Source organism: Haemorhous mexicanus, chromosome 14 (assembly GCF_027477595.1).
Source record: "Haemorhous mexicanus isolate bHaeMex1 chromosome 14, bHaeMex1.pri, whole genome shotgun sequence".
Lineage (NCBI taxonomy): Eukaryota > Metazoa > Chordata > Aves > Passeriformes > Fringillidae > Haemorhous > Haemorhous mexicanus.
Window position 1 is genome coordinate 7851552 of NC_082354.1, and position 20565 is coordinate 7872116.

A 20565-nucleotide genomic window follows, 5' to 3' on the forward strand; every position below is an offset into this window, starting at 1 on the left:
GGGTTGCACAGTCTGTTAGTCAGGCTTTGATGTTTCAAGTGCACGGTGGCATTTCAGGTCAGGGCACCTTTTGTCATCACTTTAGTGGAAATGTATAGGGCAGTGTTTTCCAGAACAAGGTGAAAATGCCAAGGCACATAAGAAAATGTGTGTATTTTATGTAAGTAAATAGGTACTTGAAGTTAAAAGAGAAGGAGGAGCAAAAGAGAGGAAGGAAGGAAGAAGAAATTTGGCATTCCAAATTTCCTTGGTCTGCCAATATTAAATGGTTGTAACAGCCTTTATGCAAGCCAGTCATAAATTAAGTACTGCAAAAGTCACTTTTGTTGGGGCCTGGCTTAATACTGACATTATCAGATACTCTGGTATTATCATTATGGTGAGTTTCTAAAATACCACATTCAGAATATTCCATAAGTAAAATGTGCAGCTTTACCTACATTAAGAAACTCCCTGGAGACCTTGCAGTGAGAGATCACTTTATCAGTCTTCCCTCTCTAACAGAGTTTGGCAATTTACTGCATGAAAACAATGGTGAACCATTGAGTTTAAATTGAACATCAGCATATTGTACTTTCATGGAGACTGTTTCATGCTGATCAACACTGAAATGGTGTTGTTAAAACAACAAGAAATTAAAAAAGAAAAAAATGAAGTAAATTCAACACATACTGAGAAGAACAAGAAAAGTATAATTGTCACATCCAGGTCAGTCTGGTTTAAAAGTTGCTGTAGCAGAACTAAATACCAGTGAAAAAACATTGGGCTTGCTCAGTGAAAAAACATACAGTTGGGCTTGCTCAGACTGGTAAAAAAGGTCATTGAAAGCTGAGTTCTTTGTAGGGAGATGAAACTGAATCCCTTCCAGTGTGGGGTTAGTGACCCCTCTGGTGTCACTGCACAGGTCTGTCTGGCTCTTGGAGAGGAGCATAGAGAGTCACTGGATTTTGTATGAAGCCAGAGGTACCCATTGTGGGCAGCTTTGGCTTCTGAGCTAGACACCTTTTGGGGAGGTCACTGAAATCAGTGTGAGTCTAATTCAGCCACGTTTTGGACCACACCAGTAAGTTGTTTTTCCTAGATAAGGTGCTTTACTAGGGGAAAAAGGCATAAACTCCTCTGGCCACCTCTGGACGAGCAGCTCTCACTGCAGGTCAGGCTGCCTTAGCTTAACAAATGAATTAATTTGCTCCTTAAAACTATTTTGTGTTTTCAGGTTCTCCAGTAAATGTATATTTTACACAGTTTCTGCAGTATTTGTATTAAAGGAGAACAGAGGAGCAGCTTTCTGTATTTTGTTTTAGGCAATAGTTTTTCTTTCTCTCCTAATTCTTTATATATGAGAAAAGTATCTATTTCCACAGACATTTTAATAAACCCCAGGAGATATTTCTGGGGTTAAAATAATGGGAAACGTAGTCTTCTCATGGTATTTTGGTTCCAGGATGGTGGAGGCACTAAAAGAAAACAGTGGATATGCATTATTTAGGACCCACAAATGGCTCCCTTGAAAATGAATAAGCCTGTGAAAAACACATGTATGTATTTGAATACCAAGGGAGCAATTTTGGGCTTGTTTGTTTGGTTTTTTTCTTTTAATACCACCATGTTTGACTTCATTCAGTTTCCTCTAAAATGCAAACATACAGCCCTAAAGTATGTTGGTGATATCTCCACAAATACCAAATTCACCAGAAAAACCCTACTGTCAGGTTGCAATATTCAGTCCTTGCTCTTTTGCTGCTTCCATTCTTACACACTTGGACTAAGGTTAGCAAGGAAGAGCCACGAGCCTCTCCCAGCTGGTGAGATTAGCTGGCATCTCTTCCTGCTGTCTTTAACATGACTGACACTTTTTGGACATAGTATTGAGAAAGGAAGCAGGATCATGAGCTGTGAAACATTCCAAGGGGGTTTGGGCAGTGGGCTCTGAGCAGTGGTGTGAACTTTACTTGAAGTAAATATGGAACAATCTTCTCAGGAGGAGAAATGGGTAGTCAGATGGCAGCTGAGGAGAGTGTTGGGAGCCATTAGAGTGGAGAAATGAAGCATGAGTGTAAAAGAAAATACTGGTGGCAAAGGAAAGGTGGTGTTGCACAGACATGGGTGTGTATGACAAGTGCATGTAATGAGTGTGTTGCAAGAATTGAACCATAGGTTCATACAGGTTGGGAGATGTTCAAACATCATCCAGTCCAGTGTGTTGGATCTGGAAATTCTGCTAGTCTTAGTACTCCCCCATCCATTTTCCACTTGTATTTATCAGAAAAAATCAGACAAACCAAGCACTCTCTGTTAATGGGCAGCCTGGCAGGAGCTGGAGGCACTCAGAGGACAAAGCCTCTTCTGACTGTCCTCCTTTTGCTGTTTCTGGTTTTCTAAGTGTTTTCCTGATATCACTGTGTGGTGCACACTGGAAATGATCAATCAAGGCTCACGCACAGGATCTTTTCATGCTGGCAAGTGAAAAATCAATTTGTGTTTGAAGGAGTAAACAGTAGCACGAGCTTCATTTCCCCAGAGGCAAAATGGATTCCTTCATAAAGGAGATGACAAGGAAAGCTGAGCTCTTGATGTATAAGCACATAGGTGCTCATGTGCAAGAAATGAGTGGACTCCTACATTCATTTTCCATGCTACACTTACCTTTTCAATAAAACAAAGATAGGAAGAAGAGATTACTTGTTGAATGCCAATTGTGTGTCAGTAAAACCGGGGGGATTGTTCATGAACAGTTTATACAGATGAAAATGTAGTCGGTCACTTCTGGCAAAGACATTTTTCATGGTGTATTTCTGCTTTATGGCACTGCATTTGAAATTTCAGAACTATTTTCACAAGTCTGTTGGAAGATTGTGTTGCTAACATTTCTGAGAAATGTCTGCTGTTGGATGTAAATTACAGGGAAAAGAGTCTTTGTATGATGTTTCTGTGCCACAAAAACAAAATCTGATCTCATGCAGGTTATAAATTGTCCAGGAGGTAAGAGTAGTGAAGGAACTGTAGAATGAATAAATGGAGGGTTAGACCAACGTGACTCATCAGATATTGTAACCATTCACCCAATGTCATTTGATCTGTATAACATTAAAGGCTACGATTCCCTCACTCTTAGATTTCTGCCCCCCTTCCCTCCCTTTAAAGTTCAGCACTGAGCCACCCAAGCCATCCATTAAACCCTTTGGTTCCACATCATTTAAGCTCTCTCCTCTCTCTTGTGAGACCAAAAAGTGAAGAAAGCTGTAGAATACTGGCTTGTATTAGTTGGAATATTTGACCATCTGACCTTTCCTTTTTTTCCTTTTTTTTCTTTTTTTCTTTTTTCTTTTCTTTTTTTTTTTTTTTTAGCAAGCAATATTTTAAAGTAAACATGAAGCATTTTGATGCAAAAGAGGTGTGCCAGATTAAAAGGAAATTGGAAGATGAGTTCAGTGTAGCATGTAGCTGTTGTGAAATCTCCTTGCTTTGATTGAAGTTTTATTACCTCAGGACGTCTGTCTGCAGCTTATGTGCTGTTCTTCAGTCTGGGGTTTGTGAATGCACTGCTGGCTGAGAGAAGAGCTCATGATGTGAATTGCAACCACTCAGGCTTGCAGAAGCCAAATTCCTGGAATCTGTCCTTTCAGCTGAGCTAGACCATGCTGCTCATAAAGGAGGAAAAGCACCAAGAGCATGCACAAGTGCAAACTGAGCCCTCCTTTTTAGATTCTGATTAGTGATGAAAGCTGAAGAGGAGAGAGAGAGGGGATGGAGAATCACATAATGGGTCCTAAAATGCTTGATTTTTATTAGATTAGGAAAGTAGTAGTATGGGATGAATGTCCAATCTTGACTAAACTACAAGAGAACCATGGCAGTTTATTAATGGCAGTTCTAATAACAATTTGTTGTAGTGCTAGCACTTGGGGAAGTGATGAATATTGTATCTGCTCTGTTTCATTCTGTCCCAGTGAATCTGTGCTTGGATGCCATGGTGTGCCATGTGGGCCTGCTCACACTTGTTAGCTGAACGTGAGTGTTTATGGACAATTAAACTTGCAATTTTTAATTCACACTTTGAAAGGTTGAGAGGCTGTTTTTTCCTTTTTTTTTTTTCAAGGCACTCTAAATTCCTAATAGATCTGTGCCTTTCAAGTCTCTTAGAATGTGCAACTGCAGCATGAATTTAGAAAAATGGTCTCATTTCTTTAGAAATCCATTAATAGTAATGTACTGAAAGACTCTTACATTGATCTTCTCTCTGATAGCCATGTTATAATAATTATTCTTTTAATGTTTGCATCAATCTAAATGTTTTCCTCTTTGTGCTCTCTTCTGCTTGGATCTCCCTATATGACAATCACAGCACTTTGACATCTTGCATTACTTTAATACCAATGATTCAAAACAAAGCAATGCCAAAGGGAAGAAAAGTTCTGTCAAGCTATTAAAATCTTCTTTGCCATTAACACAATTAAATTGATGCATGAGCATTTAGAGTTATTAGCAAGTGCTGCCAGCAGAAGCTGGTTACAATTGCATAATATATAGTGGGCTTTATTAAAGTAAAATGGTATGTTTACTGTTATTATCATCATTAGTTCTGAAGTAACATAAACTTAAACAGGGCTGTGAATTGGGATAGGACTGTGAGACAACCAAGAACATGCTCTGTCCTGTGTTAATAGTGAGGGTCACAGTCATCACTTTTCTAAACAAAGAAATGCACGTGGTACCTTGGCTAACCATTACAGCTGGCATGGTAGGGAAGGGTGTTAAATAAAGAGAGCTTCTGTACCTCTGCTGCTCTCACTCTTCCCAGTCTGACTCACTCAGCTGGATTTTGGGCTGCTCCTGTTTCTGTGGTGAGAAATTTTGTGGTTGATGTGTTCACTGTGAGCTTTTTGGAGGACTGTTTGTTTTGTTTTCTCATATTCCAACATATTAGTTTTTCAACGAAAAAAAATGAGGCGTGTATTAGAGACACGTGTTCTGTCCCACTGCACAGTGCAGTAATACCCCTGCCTGCTAACCTTTTGATTAACCATATTCCTCACTGAATGAGGAGCTGGTATGAGGAATGGAAAACACAGAGGAGCAGAGAACTTAAAAGTACTGAGAGAGAAAAAAGTAATTTAAGTGAAAAGTAGGGAGATGAAGGAAGTCCCATCAAGTCCAAGTCCTGTCGTCTAAGGGAGGACTGCATGCCTGTTGCAGTTCATGCTGCCCACACATGGGCAGTTCTTAGACTGTTAGGTAATTTGAGCTAAGTAGAAACTGGGGACAAAAGGTAAGGCTCTTTTTTTGGTTGTTTGACAGTTTTAAGGTGATATTGTGGAATAATATAATCTAGAATAGATAAAAATCACTAATATCCCTGCGGTGTAGTCATATTCACTTGGGTAATCCTTTACCAAGATACTGATGAACTGTTGGGAATTCAGAGAACAGTGATCAAAAAAGCCAAAGGGGAGGAAAATCTGGTTTATCAGGAAAGAAGGTAAAAGTTGAACATATAGCATTTGGAAAAAAGTGCATGTCTGTGTATGGTGTAAATGTGAAGGGAAGTAAGGATTACTTCTAGTAGTGGGAAGAGCTCTACAGAAAAGCTGAGTTGACACTGAAAACAAAATTTTAACCATTATAAAGAAAGTACCAAGTAGTTTACAGCACTCCATATTTCAAGAAGGGAAGGAATGAGAAACCCATTTCCCTACAGTTTTTGGGTCAGGCTAGCCATAGTACTAGAAGATATGGGGAAAATCTGCTACGTTAGCAGAGCATGAGCTTGGTGATCTGAGAGGTCTCTGTGGTCTTTGACTTCTGCAGCTGTGTGGATTTATCCATGAAGCTTAGTGCTGGCTGAAATGCAGGCAGAAGGCCATGGCCAGTGCTTTGGTCAAGCTCTACAGCAGATTAGGATGACAGGGATTAAGTTTAGTCATAACTGTCTTTCTCCAAACCGGTTACTAAGGGCAATAAGGTAGAAGAATCAGATAGAAAAGTCTCACTGAATATTTATGGCACAAAGGACTTAGCTGTGCTTTGGTCCCTTCCTGAATATTGTCTCTTCCTCTCCTGCTTCACCCCGTGATAAGAGCCCACCATAGCTCTCTGCAAGTGCCACAGAGTGGCTGTACATACAGCCTGTTGTTTCTGTAATTGTTCACAGTATTTAAAGGTTTTGTGCTCTTTCATATCCTTGGAATGAGGGATTGTGGCAAATGCTGTAAGTACCATTTAACAGGTATTTTCAACTGGAATATATTGGCAGCATCACTGTGTGTGGGTGTGGTTGGATGCAGAGATAAACTGAATCTTTCTAAGGGGAGAAGGGGCAGCTGTCAGGCCTCTCGAGGTGGATACCTGTGTGCTGTGCAGGCTGCAGAGGACACTGAACCTGCACCAGGCTGATGGAGTGAGGGACAACAAAATCAGCAACCACCCTTATAGTCCAACCAGTATTTTATACAGTATATATTTAAGTTTTAAGAGCTGTCTGGGCTGTTAGCCTATTAAGCTGTAGGATAAGATAGTTGATGATAACAGCTTTCTCCTGTTATCACCTCTGTCCTTCTCTGCAGCATGTGGCAAGTTAAACCAAGCCTCGCCCTCTCTCTGAAGGCTGCCGATAGGAGTAACAGTGGGATCTTCTTCAATTACAGAAGTTTCAGGCAATTCCACTGCCAGTTCTCAACTGTGAGGAAATCAGAGTACTTTATTGCTTCAAAAGTGTTGTTAGGAACACAAAGCAGCGTGGAAGAAAAAAACAACTTTTGACAAAATGGGTCCTGCTGATGATTTATGTTGATCTGAACTGGAAAATTTGGTAGGCAGCAAGCATGGATACAGCAGTCTTCAAACAGAGGCAGTTGCTTGTTAGCTGTTCACCTGTGTGGTTGAACTTTGCATCCAGCACCTGACTAAACATTTCTTTTTTTTCTTTAAACCTAGGTTGCCCTTCCCAATGACTCCAGCTGTGTGGAAGAAATACTGCGGGTAAGTAAAACCCTTTGCTTTTTTATCTCCTGTATAATTGTAGTGCTGGTATTTTCATCTTCCAAGGAGAGGGTTTATAGGGCTGTCTTTAACACTGTAGTTAAATAATAACATATCAGTGGGTCTGTATTAAGAGACACAGACGGGGGTAGGCCCAGGGTACTCCTTAGTGAGATCAGTTCACCTAAGACTCTGCATCTGCCAGCTTGTTTCAGTCAGGATTTACACGTGTTCCTGTTCTTTTCAAGCTCTCAGTCCCTGAGTCTATCCAGGACACATTTCTCTCCCACCCTGAGGTGCAGTTGCCTTAATTCTTCTGCTCACAAGCTGACCTACAGCCTTCCTCCTTCCTCTAGACTACAATTGCTCATCATTCATGGTTTTGTTAAAGACTTACAGACATGTTTTTTCTGTGATCTTTGGTCAGTGGTTGAATACAGAAAATTGAACTCCAAACTAAGAGTGGCTTAATTGCAACAAGATCGTGTAATAAGAAAAAGGGAGTGTGCACAAGTTGAATGCCTTACTCTAAGTGTAAGATGGGCTTTTCCTCAGACATGCCAACTTTGGGGTTCCCTGTTGGATGTGAGATTTGCCTGGGGGTAGTTTTGCAACCCACCAGTCCCTCTCTCAGATTTAGGTTTTTCTCCTCATGGGTTGAGTTTCCCATCTGTCAGAGCTACCTGCCTGGGATTGCCAGCCAACCAGCTGATGTATGGTGTAGAAGGGATAAAATTTCAGTGGGATCTGTCCCAGCCATGTCCTTGTTACTGGAGGTAGTGCTGCAGACTTAGCCAGACCTGAAATCATGTGTAACAGTCGTGCCAGCTTGTTTGCAAAGACGTACTCTTCCTTATAAAATAAAATAAGCTTCTTGCTATTCATTGCAATTCAGAGTTAAATAGCTCGGAAAACTTGCTCCTGGTTTCTGTACACACATTATCTTGGGGTGCTCTAGATGTCCTTATGGGGGGGCAGTGTTGCTGCAGAAGTGTGTTGAGGCAGCAGGCAGGTGCTCCTGCAGACCTGCTGTAAGGGAGAAGATCCTGCATGAGCACCCAGGAGCAATGAATGCCAGGAAATAAATAATATTTACTTTCAACCTTCAAAGTGAGCAGAGGTTTATTACCTATAGAACACTAAGGGAGCAAAAGCAAAGGAAATGTTGAAAGGTTCTGCGAAGTACTTGGTGCATTTAAAATGTCTTCTTCTGTTTATATATTTCAATTAGGTTCATTACTATATTTGGAATGAATGACTTGTTGACTGGGAAAAACAGTTGTTTTCAGTAAAAAGCATCAAAAGAAAATGTGATGAGGTAAATTTCAGGGATCAGTCATCCAGGTGACACTTTTAATGTGGGAACAGTGTGTATAAATCACAGGAAGCAGAAATGTCTTTTTTCTAATCAAGATGGTGACCCTATTTCCTTGGCCATGACTGTCATTTGAGTCAACAAACAAGCACAGTATGCTGGGCTTCCTTCTGAAACCTGTTGAGATTGGAGCAGAATTTTCTGTTGCCTTTAGAGAATGGGGATGACCTGAAGAGTCCCTGCTCCTGCCACCAGTGGGCCATTGAACTTGGGGGCACTCTTGGGGTGGACAGAGCAGGGATTTAGTAGGATTCCATGTCTCTGGGGACCTCTCTCACAAGGACATGTAATGAGCCTGAGAAGAAGGGATAGAAACCAGCAGATCTTTTTGGACTATGGCTGCCAGTGCCCAGAGGCATCCCTCATGCCTATCCTGGAGTCAACCTGTCAGACATTGCCACTGGCATGGCCAGAAGGCACCTGGAGCACATGACACCTGTGCTGGGGTGCAGATACAGCCTTGGCATGTGGACCTCAGCCATGGTTCCCCCAGGGTGCTCCCCTCCATGGGCAGGAGGGAGGTTTGGTGCTGCTTCCCAGGGGCTCTGTGCCCTCAGCGTTGGGCTGTTCTGGGCAGCCACAGGCTGCCTTCAGCCTTTGGTAACCTGCCTGTACTGGGCTGCACAGCCCTGCCTGTGTGAGCACAGCAACCCTGAGCTGCTTTGGGACTGCTCAGCAAAGACCCAGCAGAGCCCAGCCCCAGCTGGATGCCCTCAGGGCAGCAGCTCAGGATTCCAACCACATGTGGTGCTGAAGCACACCTGGCACTGCAAGTACCTGGGTTTTGTCAGTGTTTTACTTTGTTCTTCTCAAATTTATGCTGCAGAAAAAGCTAGCAGGAAATGTTTTTGGCTGCATGCAGGGTATCATATTCTACTTGACAGGCAATGGAGAGAAAATAAGCAAGAGAATGTGATGCCCAGCAGTGGTCAAAATCCAGTCTTTGGGCTCCCCATGAAAACTGTGTCAGAAGATTCAGGCTGGCTGCTCCAGATGAAAGAATGACCCTTGGTTTCAGCAGAAATTTGCACTTTTAGAACCTGGATTAAGTTTCCAGCCCTGACAGGAACTTCTTGGCCTTTAAGGGCCATTTGCATAGGCTCTGATGAACTTTGGGAAGCGTGGGTCTCAGCTCCCTCACAGCAGCTTCTCTCAGTGAAAACACCATGTTATTCACATTTCTGTCCTGTCAGGGGTGCTACAGAGGTAAACACAAAAGGTTCCAAGACAGTCAAGCCCCAAAAGTTGACAACTGGGCTGTAATTGTGCATTTTGCCCAGCCAAACCATTGGCAACCCCTGGCACTGACTTTCTGCTCTGGGCTGCGTCTGCTGTCTGCTCCCCAAAGAGCTGGGGAAGGGCACTCACCCTTGGAGCAATGCATTTTTCTTTTTTTTTTTTTTTTCTAGTTTTGATTTGTTTTGGTTTTTTAAGTTGGGGAATTAATTCAGTTCCATCCCTCAGAAAGATACAGTAACTCTTGAGGGTTTCTTTGCTAGACTTCCGAAGGAAGAGGTACTCCTGCGAAGATCTGTGACCTCTGATTTTACATAGCTCTTTTTTCAAGCTGAATTTGATTAATGGTTTCTGTAATTGTAGAGGTTTGTAATTCTTAATCTGTCTTCTGCTTTTTTTTTTCCATCTTGGAGAAAAAAGGTTTAATTGAATTTATATTCTAAAATTTTAACCAAGTGAGGGGAAAGGTCTTGACTTCATTCAGACCCCTGAGTCTTCAGAGACAAAATTTCACAGTCCTTTAGATTTCCTGAAACACTTAGCTACTTATGTCATCTTGTGTAAATGCTTTAAGGACTGTTCCCAATACTACAGCCAAAGGTTAATAGCAGACCAGTCTCCTGCTGATTTTACTTTTCTAACCAGGATGGCTGAAAAGGTTGTGAAAAATAATAATAAAAAATAATAATAGTAATCATCATCATCATCTCTTATGCAACTAAGGCCAAACAGCAATGATGGCACAGATTGCATTTAATACAAGCTGCTACTGAAACTGAAAGATAAAGGCAAATACCTGGTGGTCTACACTTTTTTCTGTTCCAAAATGCGTTGGGGTTATTTTTCCAACCAAAGCAATGGTTTTGAAAGTGCAGATAATATGGAAGGCAGGCAATTAAAAGTATGTCCGTGTAATTCACATTTTATTAATATGGATTTAAATTAAGTTGTCACTTGCTATGTGCATCCATTGAAAAATTAATTCATTGAAATGTTGTGATCCAAAGTGCAGATGGGGCGGGAGAGCTGACATTTAAAACCAGTCTCCAAAGCTGTTACTTGTGCCACTTGTACCAGTGCTTTACATCAGCGTGCCTTGCTGTCACTGCCTGTGATGTGAGCCATGTGCTGGCCCAGGGAAAGGAGGTGTGTAGGTGACACTGAGGGTGAAAAGCAATGATCCTTTCCCTGTCTGTGGAGAGCTCAGAAGGGACCTTCCTTAGCCTTGGTTTGCCCTGGCTAAGGAGTTGATAAGCACACAACACCACACGGGAGAGAAGGGAAATTTTTTTTAACTACATGTTCTGGAGGACTCAGAGTGTAAATTGGAAGTTGGGGCCAGGTGTTCAGGCAATCAGCTGGACATAACCCAGCACTGCAGCTCTCGTGGCTGTATCGTAACCACCCGGGCAGGCTCTGCTGTCTGAAATCCATCCCTGCTTAGGGGAACAAAAGAATTCTTTTACGTGCATATTCACAGTAGGAAGGCATCAAGTAACGGGATGGACTTCTGGTGCTATGGGGACAGCTGTGATACTAATTAGAAGCTTTCCAGTCTGGAAGCAAAACAGATCCCAAATACAGTTCAGATTGTAGTAAGTGTAAAAATGACTGGAGTTAAATGAGCAAAGTCTGTGATTTGTATGGTCGTCTTCTGATGACTAGCTCCTGTCTAATGACATGGGAGAATATGTAAATTGATCAGCAGGTGAAAATGCCCTTGACTCTGCAAATTATGTGTAGGATTGCCTTCCTCATGCCAATTGAAAGCACTAACGGATTTAATATGTCTCACCCTCAGCCAAAGTGAGCTGTTCACATAGCAAAATCAGACTGTAACAGATCTAGTCCATTATTTGCCCCTCAGTAATTGTTTTCTCTTCTAAAATTCAAACAACATTGAAGAATGATGCTAAACCTAATTATAATAATCGTAATTTGAAAAATACAGGTACGCTGTCCAGTGTGGTTACAAATGCACTTAGTAGCTGATGGGTAGTTTAAATATTTTCATGTGGAGTCTGGGGGCTTGCTGGGGAGGACATGATGTGAATTTAAAATGATTATCCAGACGTCACTGGACAAGTGAATAACGAGCTGACTGGCCTAGTAAATCATGTGAACCTGTCAAATGTGGGAACACGTTGGGGAGGAGATGATGTCAAGTAACAGTAACTTAGCAACCTGGCATTTAGCTGTCCAGAGAATGAGTAAGAGTAGCCACTTTTAAATAGCTGAGTAAATAAATGAATCCCTATACGTCTTAGGTGTGCTATAAAAATAGCCCAGCACCGTATGTTTTGTGTCAAGCTGCTTCTTTCTCCTGGATAAGGTGATTTATTATTTCTATTGAAATGAAAAAATGGATTGAAAAGTTAACCCAAGTGTAAATGTGGATCTGTGGCCTTTGTCCCTGCTCTGGCGTGCAGCCTTTGAAAGCATGCAAGGAACGGGTAATAGCCTGCTTTCAGAGTTGGTTTTTTTCCTTCAGACTTTGCTTATGTACACAAAGATTTGGATGGATAAAAACAATTAATTTCTTAGCAATTTCTAAGCCATTCCATTTTCAAGCTTTTTATCAGCATTTTCTCAATGGAGGCAGAACCAGTTTCTGGTCTCACATCAATATAAATCAAGGGGTAATTCCACTGACCTCTGATCTCATTTGAGTTCATTGAATTCTTCTTCCTCCCACACTGGTAGAAATTGGCAGCAGCTCCACTTACATTGCTGCTGCTGCTGCTGCTGTTATAAAATAAAAAAAGAGTTACCCCTGCATTATTTTAGGCATACATAAAGGCAGAGACCTGTTCTTTGCTCTGATGAGTATATCTCCAGATGTGATCTCACTCCAGAAAATGGAAATGCTGAATATTTCCTTGAGAACAGCTCCTTCCTGGTTTGGTAGGTGTTCAGCTCAATTTTGGTCTCAGTATCATCACAAACATTATCACCACAGTGTTGCATTCAGCAGCAATTCCAGGAAGGTTGAAGGAATCCTTTTCCCAGCATTTTGTGCTCTGTCCAGAATGCACACAGGAAGGGTGACATCAATAGTTGGAGTCATTTGAGGACAGCCTGGTGTAAGCTTGGAGTGCAGAAGGCTGTTTGGGAGCTGGAAAAGGCAGTCTTAGTTCTTCCCAGCCCAGAGCACACCCTTGGCACCCTTGACCTCCCACGCAGGGGAGGTCCAGAAGGTGCTGCACCTGACCGTGGCAGAAAAGGATTATCCACATTTTTGGCCATTCACCTTTACAGGGATAACATTATGATGGCACCTATGAGAAAAGCACTTCAGGAGCACTATCCCAAAGCTGCCTGCATGAACTTGGGGGTGCCTCATGTCTAAAGCTCAGAGCTGCCCTCAGGCTGCAGGGTGGGAAGCTGTGGGTCGATGCCCAGTGCTCGGCTGAGGCCGTTGTTTGTGGTCCCCACTGCACGGCTGGATTGCACAGCTTACATCTGAGGGCAGTGATGCACTCGTGGTGCAGATCTATAGCATAAATCTGCTTGGTGCTGCCAGCTGAAGGCAAGGCAGGCTGTGCTGCTGGGGAGGTGACAGGGAGGAAAGGTTGGCTGTCTGCTCTGACAAATGCGCGTGGGCGTGCAGAGTTTCCTGTGTTCGAAAGCTGGTGTTCTGCACCTGCCTGTTACAGGGATAAATGCCTCTTCAAGATGTAATGCAGCAAAAGATTAGACCTTTGTCAGGACAGACAAGCAAGGTCTGATTCCAGCTTGCAGGCACATTTATCAAATAAAGGTTTTATTTTCATAGCAGTATTAAATAAATTATTTAGCAAAGAACTTTGAAATGTAAAATCTGATCATGATGTGGGTCTATTGCAGCCTGTCTGCACTGTAACAATAAAAAAAGATTACAAAAGGTATTCAGGAAAAGAGAGAGAGATTGCTGCGCACCTGTTTCAAACTCACTATTCAATCCTGTTTTCTTATCTCCTTTACCATAATATTTTAACACATGTTTTTGTACTGCCAAATTGAAATATTGCTGATTTCAGTAGTGTGATATAATTCTGCCATCATTGCCAGATTTACCATTGCTGCTAAAATTACTGTAAAGTGAGCTGGCATCACAAGAGTTTGGACATGTATTGCTGCTCCTGAAGAGAAACAAAGTACTCCCATAGTAAATGATAAGTGAATGACTGCCAGTGAAGGAGTGAAGTTTGTTTTCCAAGCTCTTCAGCGTCTCTTTTCACCAAAACAACCATTTTTAGTTTCTCTCCCTCATTGAAAGTCTGCTCAGAAACAATCCACTATGTATTGCAATGTTACGTGCTCAGCATCATCACTCTGATTAAGTACTCTGTTATGATAAAAATAATTACTTTTTATGAGACTGTACAAAGTAATTGTTTTAAAGCCAGTTCAAACAAGAAAGTAATTGAAGCAAAGTTATTCTCTTAGAGAAAAAGATAGTAAGTTTTGCAACTCTTAGGGAAGATGAAATGCACTCTCTACAGAACTTAAAAACATTGTTTATTTTATACATCACTTTTTCACATACCACTAAGTTTCAGAAATAAATGAAGGAGACAAAAAATGTGGGAAAACAATTTGGTGGAGTCTTGTAGTTGAGTGGAGAATGTCATAAAACTAAGATTCCAGCTCCCAGTTTGGAGACCCGTGGGACCTGAATTCCCATCCTTTTTCATCCTTGTAGCTAAAGAGTAATTCCCTTATCTTGGAGGGAAAGTGTGAAAAAAAACAGACCCAAGGAATCTGGCATGTCAGATCAACTCTGACCTTTTGTATGCTCCCATGAACAGAACAAGGCCCCAAGTGCTGAACTGGGTGGAATATTTCAAACACTACCGTAGCGTTACGGTGTTTGGCTCTAGCTGTAGCAGGTAACCTTTCCTAAGGACCTTGTGGGCTCATGAGTTTGTGTTGTATAAAAACATGATTAAAAACTCCAGAGCCTCTTGTGTGTCTGTTCTAGAGTGCTGCTGCTGATTCCAAAATGACCGTCTGCAGTGTGGCCAAGCAGAAAAGCCATCTGAAGCTCTCCTACTCCACTTACACAGCTTACTGACAGAGCATTAAACAAAAAAAATCTAGTCCTATTTTGAGATACAGGTAGTAGAATATTTCTCTGGTCTCAGATTAATCATTTTTGATATTTCATCTTGTCCCATCAAAGTGAAACATGGTAAATATGGGCACTGAGTGCTTAAACTGCTAGCAATGTTACCTTTCATTTAAATAGATTAAGAGGGTGTAGTCTACATTACAAATTGCTTTCGGCACAGAATGAAGACATTGAAAACATATTAAAATTGTGTTAGGCTTTCTGAAATGAATGCATGCTTTAGAAACAATTCAGGTTTGAAATGTCTGTAACATCTTCTGTGGCTCTTTCTCTCACAAATGGGAAGAGCTCCATTTTTGCAGCCCTGAGGGCAAGTGTTGCATGATTTAACTCCTGGTAGAAAGCTTCCCCGTAAGTCAGCATGGCTGAGGAGGCTCGTGGGGTCCATGAAGAATAACTCAATCTAATCACAATTAGTCAGGAGAAGCAGACTAGGAAAGGACTAGGACTAGTGTCCAAGGGAAGACTGGACTGGGAGATGTAACTAAACAAACCTTCAGAAACAGTTTCAAGAGCTTACATTTTTGAAATTCCCCTCTGAAGGTTCTGGCTATGACAATAAAAAAAAAAAAATTGATGGTTAAAAGAAACATATGTAAGGAAAGCACAAGGGAAATTAAAGTGATGGATCAAAAAGACACCAGGTACTTGAGGCATGCTCAGTTTTCCCCTTTATGCTTTATCTACACCTGCATGTTGCAACTTCTGATGCTTTACTGCTTTGAGCTCCTCGAGGAAAGGTAAAGAGTACAGGACAAAGTTGGCACCTGGAGCAAACCTGAAGTTTCAACTTTGAATCCCATTGTTGGGCTCGGAGATGGGTGGAAGTGTTCTGTTACAGCAGTTACCAGGAGTGCTTCTTGCCGTTTTCATAATGCAGTGAGGTCTGAGTTTAACTGAAGCCACTCCTAACTTCTTCTTAAGGCAAGAATGCAGACACCAACTGATGTATGGACCAAAACTTATTTGGTCCTGAGAGACCCCTTGGACAAGCAGGTGAACTTTTCCTTGGGAATGCATGTGGTGGCACATAGTCAGACTTGCCAGCCCCCATGAGGTTTGTGGAAGGAGCCTGATGTGGTCAGGCAGTCTTGTGATCATCATCTGTCTTAAGTTCAAGTTGTTCCACATTCTGCAGTGAGAATAGCTCTGGAAGCTGCCTTTTGGGGAGGAGAACTTGTGTTTTTGCTGTGTGCCATTGGTCTGGCATGCTCCATAGTCAGCAGAGCTCTTTCTGAAGGCATCTTCCTTCTTAGCTGTGGAGATTGTTCCAGCTGTCAGAGATTTCAGAATACACCACTTCAAATCTGCCAGTGAAAGACTGGTATGGTTCATCTTCTCATGTCTTTGAACACCCTCTCAATAAATGCTCGAATGCATAGACTTGGATAAAACATCCCACCTTTGATCTTCCTGAATAACCTTGAGATGCCTCTTTGCTCCACTGTGTCTCCTTCTGTGAAATGGTGAAATAGAACCTCCCCCACACTGCCATTGTTGAAAGTTAAATTAGTTGTTAGTAAAATGCATTGATGTCCTCAGCTGGAATTATTGGTGTGATAATTGGGCAAAAGCAAGGCTCTATCAGATATCTAAAATTGTGCTACATACTATGGCTTATCTGAATTTCTAGCATTTCTTTTAAGAAGGCGTGTCATTGAATTTAATGTTCTGAGAAACCTTATGAACTTCAAATCTATTTTAGCTGTACATTTCAAATTATGCTTGTAATTGTGTTTTTATTGAATATGTAAGTTCCTTTCAGTTTCTTATTAAACGACATGGGTTTTAATATACATTTGAGAAGAATGCACGCTGTGGATAGGTGGCATCTTTAAGTGTTTTCAAATTGTCACAGTAAAATTGTCACATTTGTTTAATTAGCCACTACATCCTGCCACATTGATTTGTCAAGGGTGTAACAATTTTTTTTGGATAACTGGAAAATCTGACCAGAATGGATTTTGTATTTTTTTTTTCCCTTAATGAATTTCTCACATTTCTTTTTGATTTAAAAGCAGTCACACAGGCACCCAGCCTTGCAGAAGTCAGCTGAAGAAAATGTCAGGTTCTAGCATTAGAATGAAGATGATTTGATTTCTTCAGGGCCTTGAGGTGTTTGTTGACCATTGTTCAGAGGCAGGAGAGAAAAGCTATCTCCAAACAAGAATCTGAAGGTCTGACCCAAGTGCCCTGATCTGTTTTTTCAAGGTTCTGCATGCCCTGTGTATTCTACCTGCTCAAAGTGTCCCTGCATGGCCTAACAGAGCTCCTGGGGACAGGGCTCTGGTGTGGCTGTCATTAGAAACCTGTTATCAACACTCTACAGCTCTTGTTTAAATGTTTTCTCTGTTCCAAAGTTTCTGTTCAATGTGTAAGCAAATATTGTTGGGGAGGTGGAAATACCTGCTGGTACTTTGCAGGGTGAAACAGGAGCAACGTGAACCCACAAGGGCATAGCAGACTGGCACGGGTGGTTAACAGGAAGAAATGGGCAGAGTTGTATTCATTGTGTTTGCTGTGGGTTGATGGAGGGGTTTAAAGGGTGGGCCAAATGTCACCTCTGGAGACAAGCTAGAAAATGGCAGGTACTGATCTTTTGTGAGGGATGCTTTGAGATCTTCTGATGGCATTTATTTGCACAAGCACTGAGTGCTAAAAGCCCCACTGGGCTTTGTAGTCCATTAATTTCTTTGCCATGAGTATATCCTACTAAAGAAAATGTTGTGTACACCAAGGTACAGTAACCTTTAAAAATGCTCTTCTGAGCCTTAGGATAAAAACACTTCATGTTTGGTTTGTAGGCACATTCCCAGTAGTGACTTTTTTTTTTTTTAATCAAGCCAATTAATCCCTTCCCACTTATTCCAGTATTTTATCATTTCCAGCCTCTTGAGTCCCTAATCTTTTCAACAAGAGGTCTGAACTGCCAGTTATCTGAAAAAGTAATGTACCAATCAAATGAAAACTGGTGCTCAGAATTTGTTTGAAGAGCAGCCCCTTGTCATTCCTGAGTTCAGACAAAAACAAAGAACGTAGTTTCAACAGTGAGGCGTTCACTGGAGGCTTCTTTCCATGAAAATAGTTATCACTCCTTTTTTTTTCCTTGGCAATTGAGTCATTGTTTCTTTTAAAAGAGGTTGTCATGATCTCCTCATTACCATTTTTCTTAATATGTTATGTGTAAACTACAAGAAAGCGATCATGTTTGAAAGGATACAGGAACCCTAAGGAATGTTGCACTAACTGCTTGTGTTTTTGAAAAGGCTTAGACTGGGAATTTGACTAAATGTATCATTCTGTCTACTTTGCAGCAGCATTGTCATTTTCTAGCATCTTGCACTTACAACACAAGTTACCCTTCAAAAAGAATGGCATGTTATTGCATCTAGCCTTTGTTTGTCTCCAGCAAAGTGAGATCAACAACTCCTTTTGGTAGTTCTTGAACAAAATAATACATTGCACTTTGTACTTAAAAAAATAAAACCAACCAAAAAAAAAACCCCAAAAAATCCCCCACCATCCTTTGACATGTTTACTCCAGTTGATCTTTGTTTGGTAGCTGGTAGTAGTCAGTGTTTGACACCAGCTGGAGCTGTGGCTTGCTCGCTCTGCTTGGAGCTAACTAGGCAGCCATGGGTCTGCTGGGTGGTCTTTTCTTGGGCTTGCTCCAAGTTTGTTCCAAATTGCTCACACAATCCCTGATAAACTATTACTAATGAACAGTTTGCTATTCCTTTTGGGCCATCTAGAAGCAAAAAAGACAGTACATGTCATCGTCTAGTAATGTAGAGATCCGATGTTTAAATGCTGGAGCACTGAATTTACAGCATTTCAGTGCTGGGCCTTTTGTGTCCTATTCATTGATTTTCCTGTGGGAAAAGAAGTAGTGTAGTGCTTTGAGACAGGAAGGTTATGGACTTTGCCCTTTTTCAGCCCTGTTTTTAGGAGTTAGTTTGCTTCAATGTAGTTTGCTGTCAGAAGTTTTTAAAAATGCAGACACAGGAGGCTCTATCAATCTGGTGCACAGTCAGAACACACTGATTTCAGACACTGGGACTGCTCTGTGTGGGACCAGGCATCCTCAGCTGTCGTATGTCTTAGTGGCAGTCCCAAGCACTTAACATTTCCAGCCTCCAACTAGCTTTGTAAGAAAGAACATGCTGGGAAGTGAGGAATCAAATGTATGCAACAGTGGGAACCTGTCTACCAGAAATACTCTGAAGCCTCCATACCTTAAAGGAGATCAAAAAAGACCTCAGCATGTTTTGGCTTCAGTTTTCTTTACTGTTTAAGCTGGCTTATTTGGATAAGGCTGACATGCCAAAAAAAGTATATGTTGTATCAAAACATCTTCTATAGCATACATCCATTTTTTCTACACCTGTTAGCTTAGCAGGAGTGGATCAAAGGGGAGTGTTGGCATGATTTACAGGACACACAGATGCAGGAACAGACCTGCTTCAAGGTGCAAGTGAGGAAAAGGAAATTCAGAGTGAAATGTTTGTTCTTTTCTAAAGGCTAAAATTACTATAATAAATGCCAGGTTGCATGAGAGGGTTTCAGGTGTCTGGTTAGGTCTTTCTGTAAGAGAATGGAATTAAAGGGTTGAGCATGAGAGGCAGCAAGGACTCCACCTCTGTGTTGCAGATGAGGACCCATAGTGTATTGTTTGGCAGACTGCTAAGCTTTTTAACTTTACAAAAGGAACCAAGGTGACAAAATTAGAGGAACCAGTCATCAGGCTTTGTATATCCAGGGCTTGCTGAATACTGATCAAGCTGTGCCTGTGTTATCCATGCATTTTGGAGGCATCCATTGGATTTTTCAGCCCATAATCTCTATTCCAAATTTTCAGACAATATTCAGAAGTTTTACCCCTGCCCTAGGCATTGCATAAGACAAAAAATGAGACGGTTTGTGCCCTGCAGAGCATTCACAGTCCCTGAAGTAGGCACTGGGAAGATAACCATGCTTCACAGGGAAAAGTGTATTCTTCATGCATGAAGGGAGAAGCAAGTTCTCAACTGAGACACGTGGCAGGGAGAGCATCACATAGAGAAGGAAAAGGAATGGTGGAAAAAGACAGCTTTGTAAGGGCAGGTTTCAGCTCTTCTAGGTGTTCACTTCAGCCTCAGACTGCTGGTTTAACAGCATTACAGGGGAGGTGATGAGACTGTGTAAGAACAGCATCAAAAACAAATGCTACCCTGGCACACCCCTGCAGGAAAACCCTGCTGCAACACTGCTTGTGTGGTAAGCAGAATGAGATCTGGCAGAGTCTTGGTTTGGAAGGCAAAGAAACAGCTTTTATAAGGATTTCAGTGTGTATTGTACAGCAGTGTGTGGTAGCTTCATTTCTTTGTATTTGATGAGTAACAACTCAGAGTCCAATTTTAATGAAAGCAAATCATGGCTTAAACAAAAGAATTGGGCTTTAAATTTAAATGAGTTGCCTAACTTGGTTTCTTAATTTGCCCTATATGCTGTTTCAGGTAATTAATGCTCCTGTTTTCAGGCCAAAGCTGGTATTTTCTGGCACAAGTTAAAGCTTTCAAATTCCTCATGATTTTTGGACTCAATTTCATCATATTGTCAGGATGTAAGTTTTAATCTGGTTACATGGGTCTGAAAATTATTGCGTGATATACAACTTACACAGTTTCTAAGCTTACAGAACAAAAGGTTTTGTGGTTTTTGATATTGACTTTGGAGATTTTATTTTTTCACTATGCTGCCGTAAGTTGCTTCAGAAATTTAATGCATTTTATAATAAATTCCATTGATAAGGTCTTGTCCTGTAACTATATAACACCCTATTGTACTTGTATGAAAAAACCCATGAACTGATTACATCTGGCAA

The 20565-nt window shown here is 41.3% G+C and overlaps 1 protein-coding gene across 4 annotated transcripts in view; it reads left to right on the forward strand.

Annotated features, from left to right (window-relative positions):
* AFF2 (ALF transcription elongation factor 2) overlaps positions 1-20565 on the forward strand; it is a 332807-nt gene that overhangs the window by 171575 nt on the left and 140667 nt on the right. For all 4 annotated transcript variants that reach the window (XM_059859354.1, XM_059859352.1, XM_059859355.1 and 1 more), the window contains exon 4: positions 6934-6978. In XM_059859354.1, coding sequence (XP_059715337.1) covers positions 6934-6978 — 45 coding nt within the window. The remainder of the gene's footprint in view (positions 1-6933; positions 6979-20565) is intronic.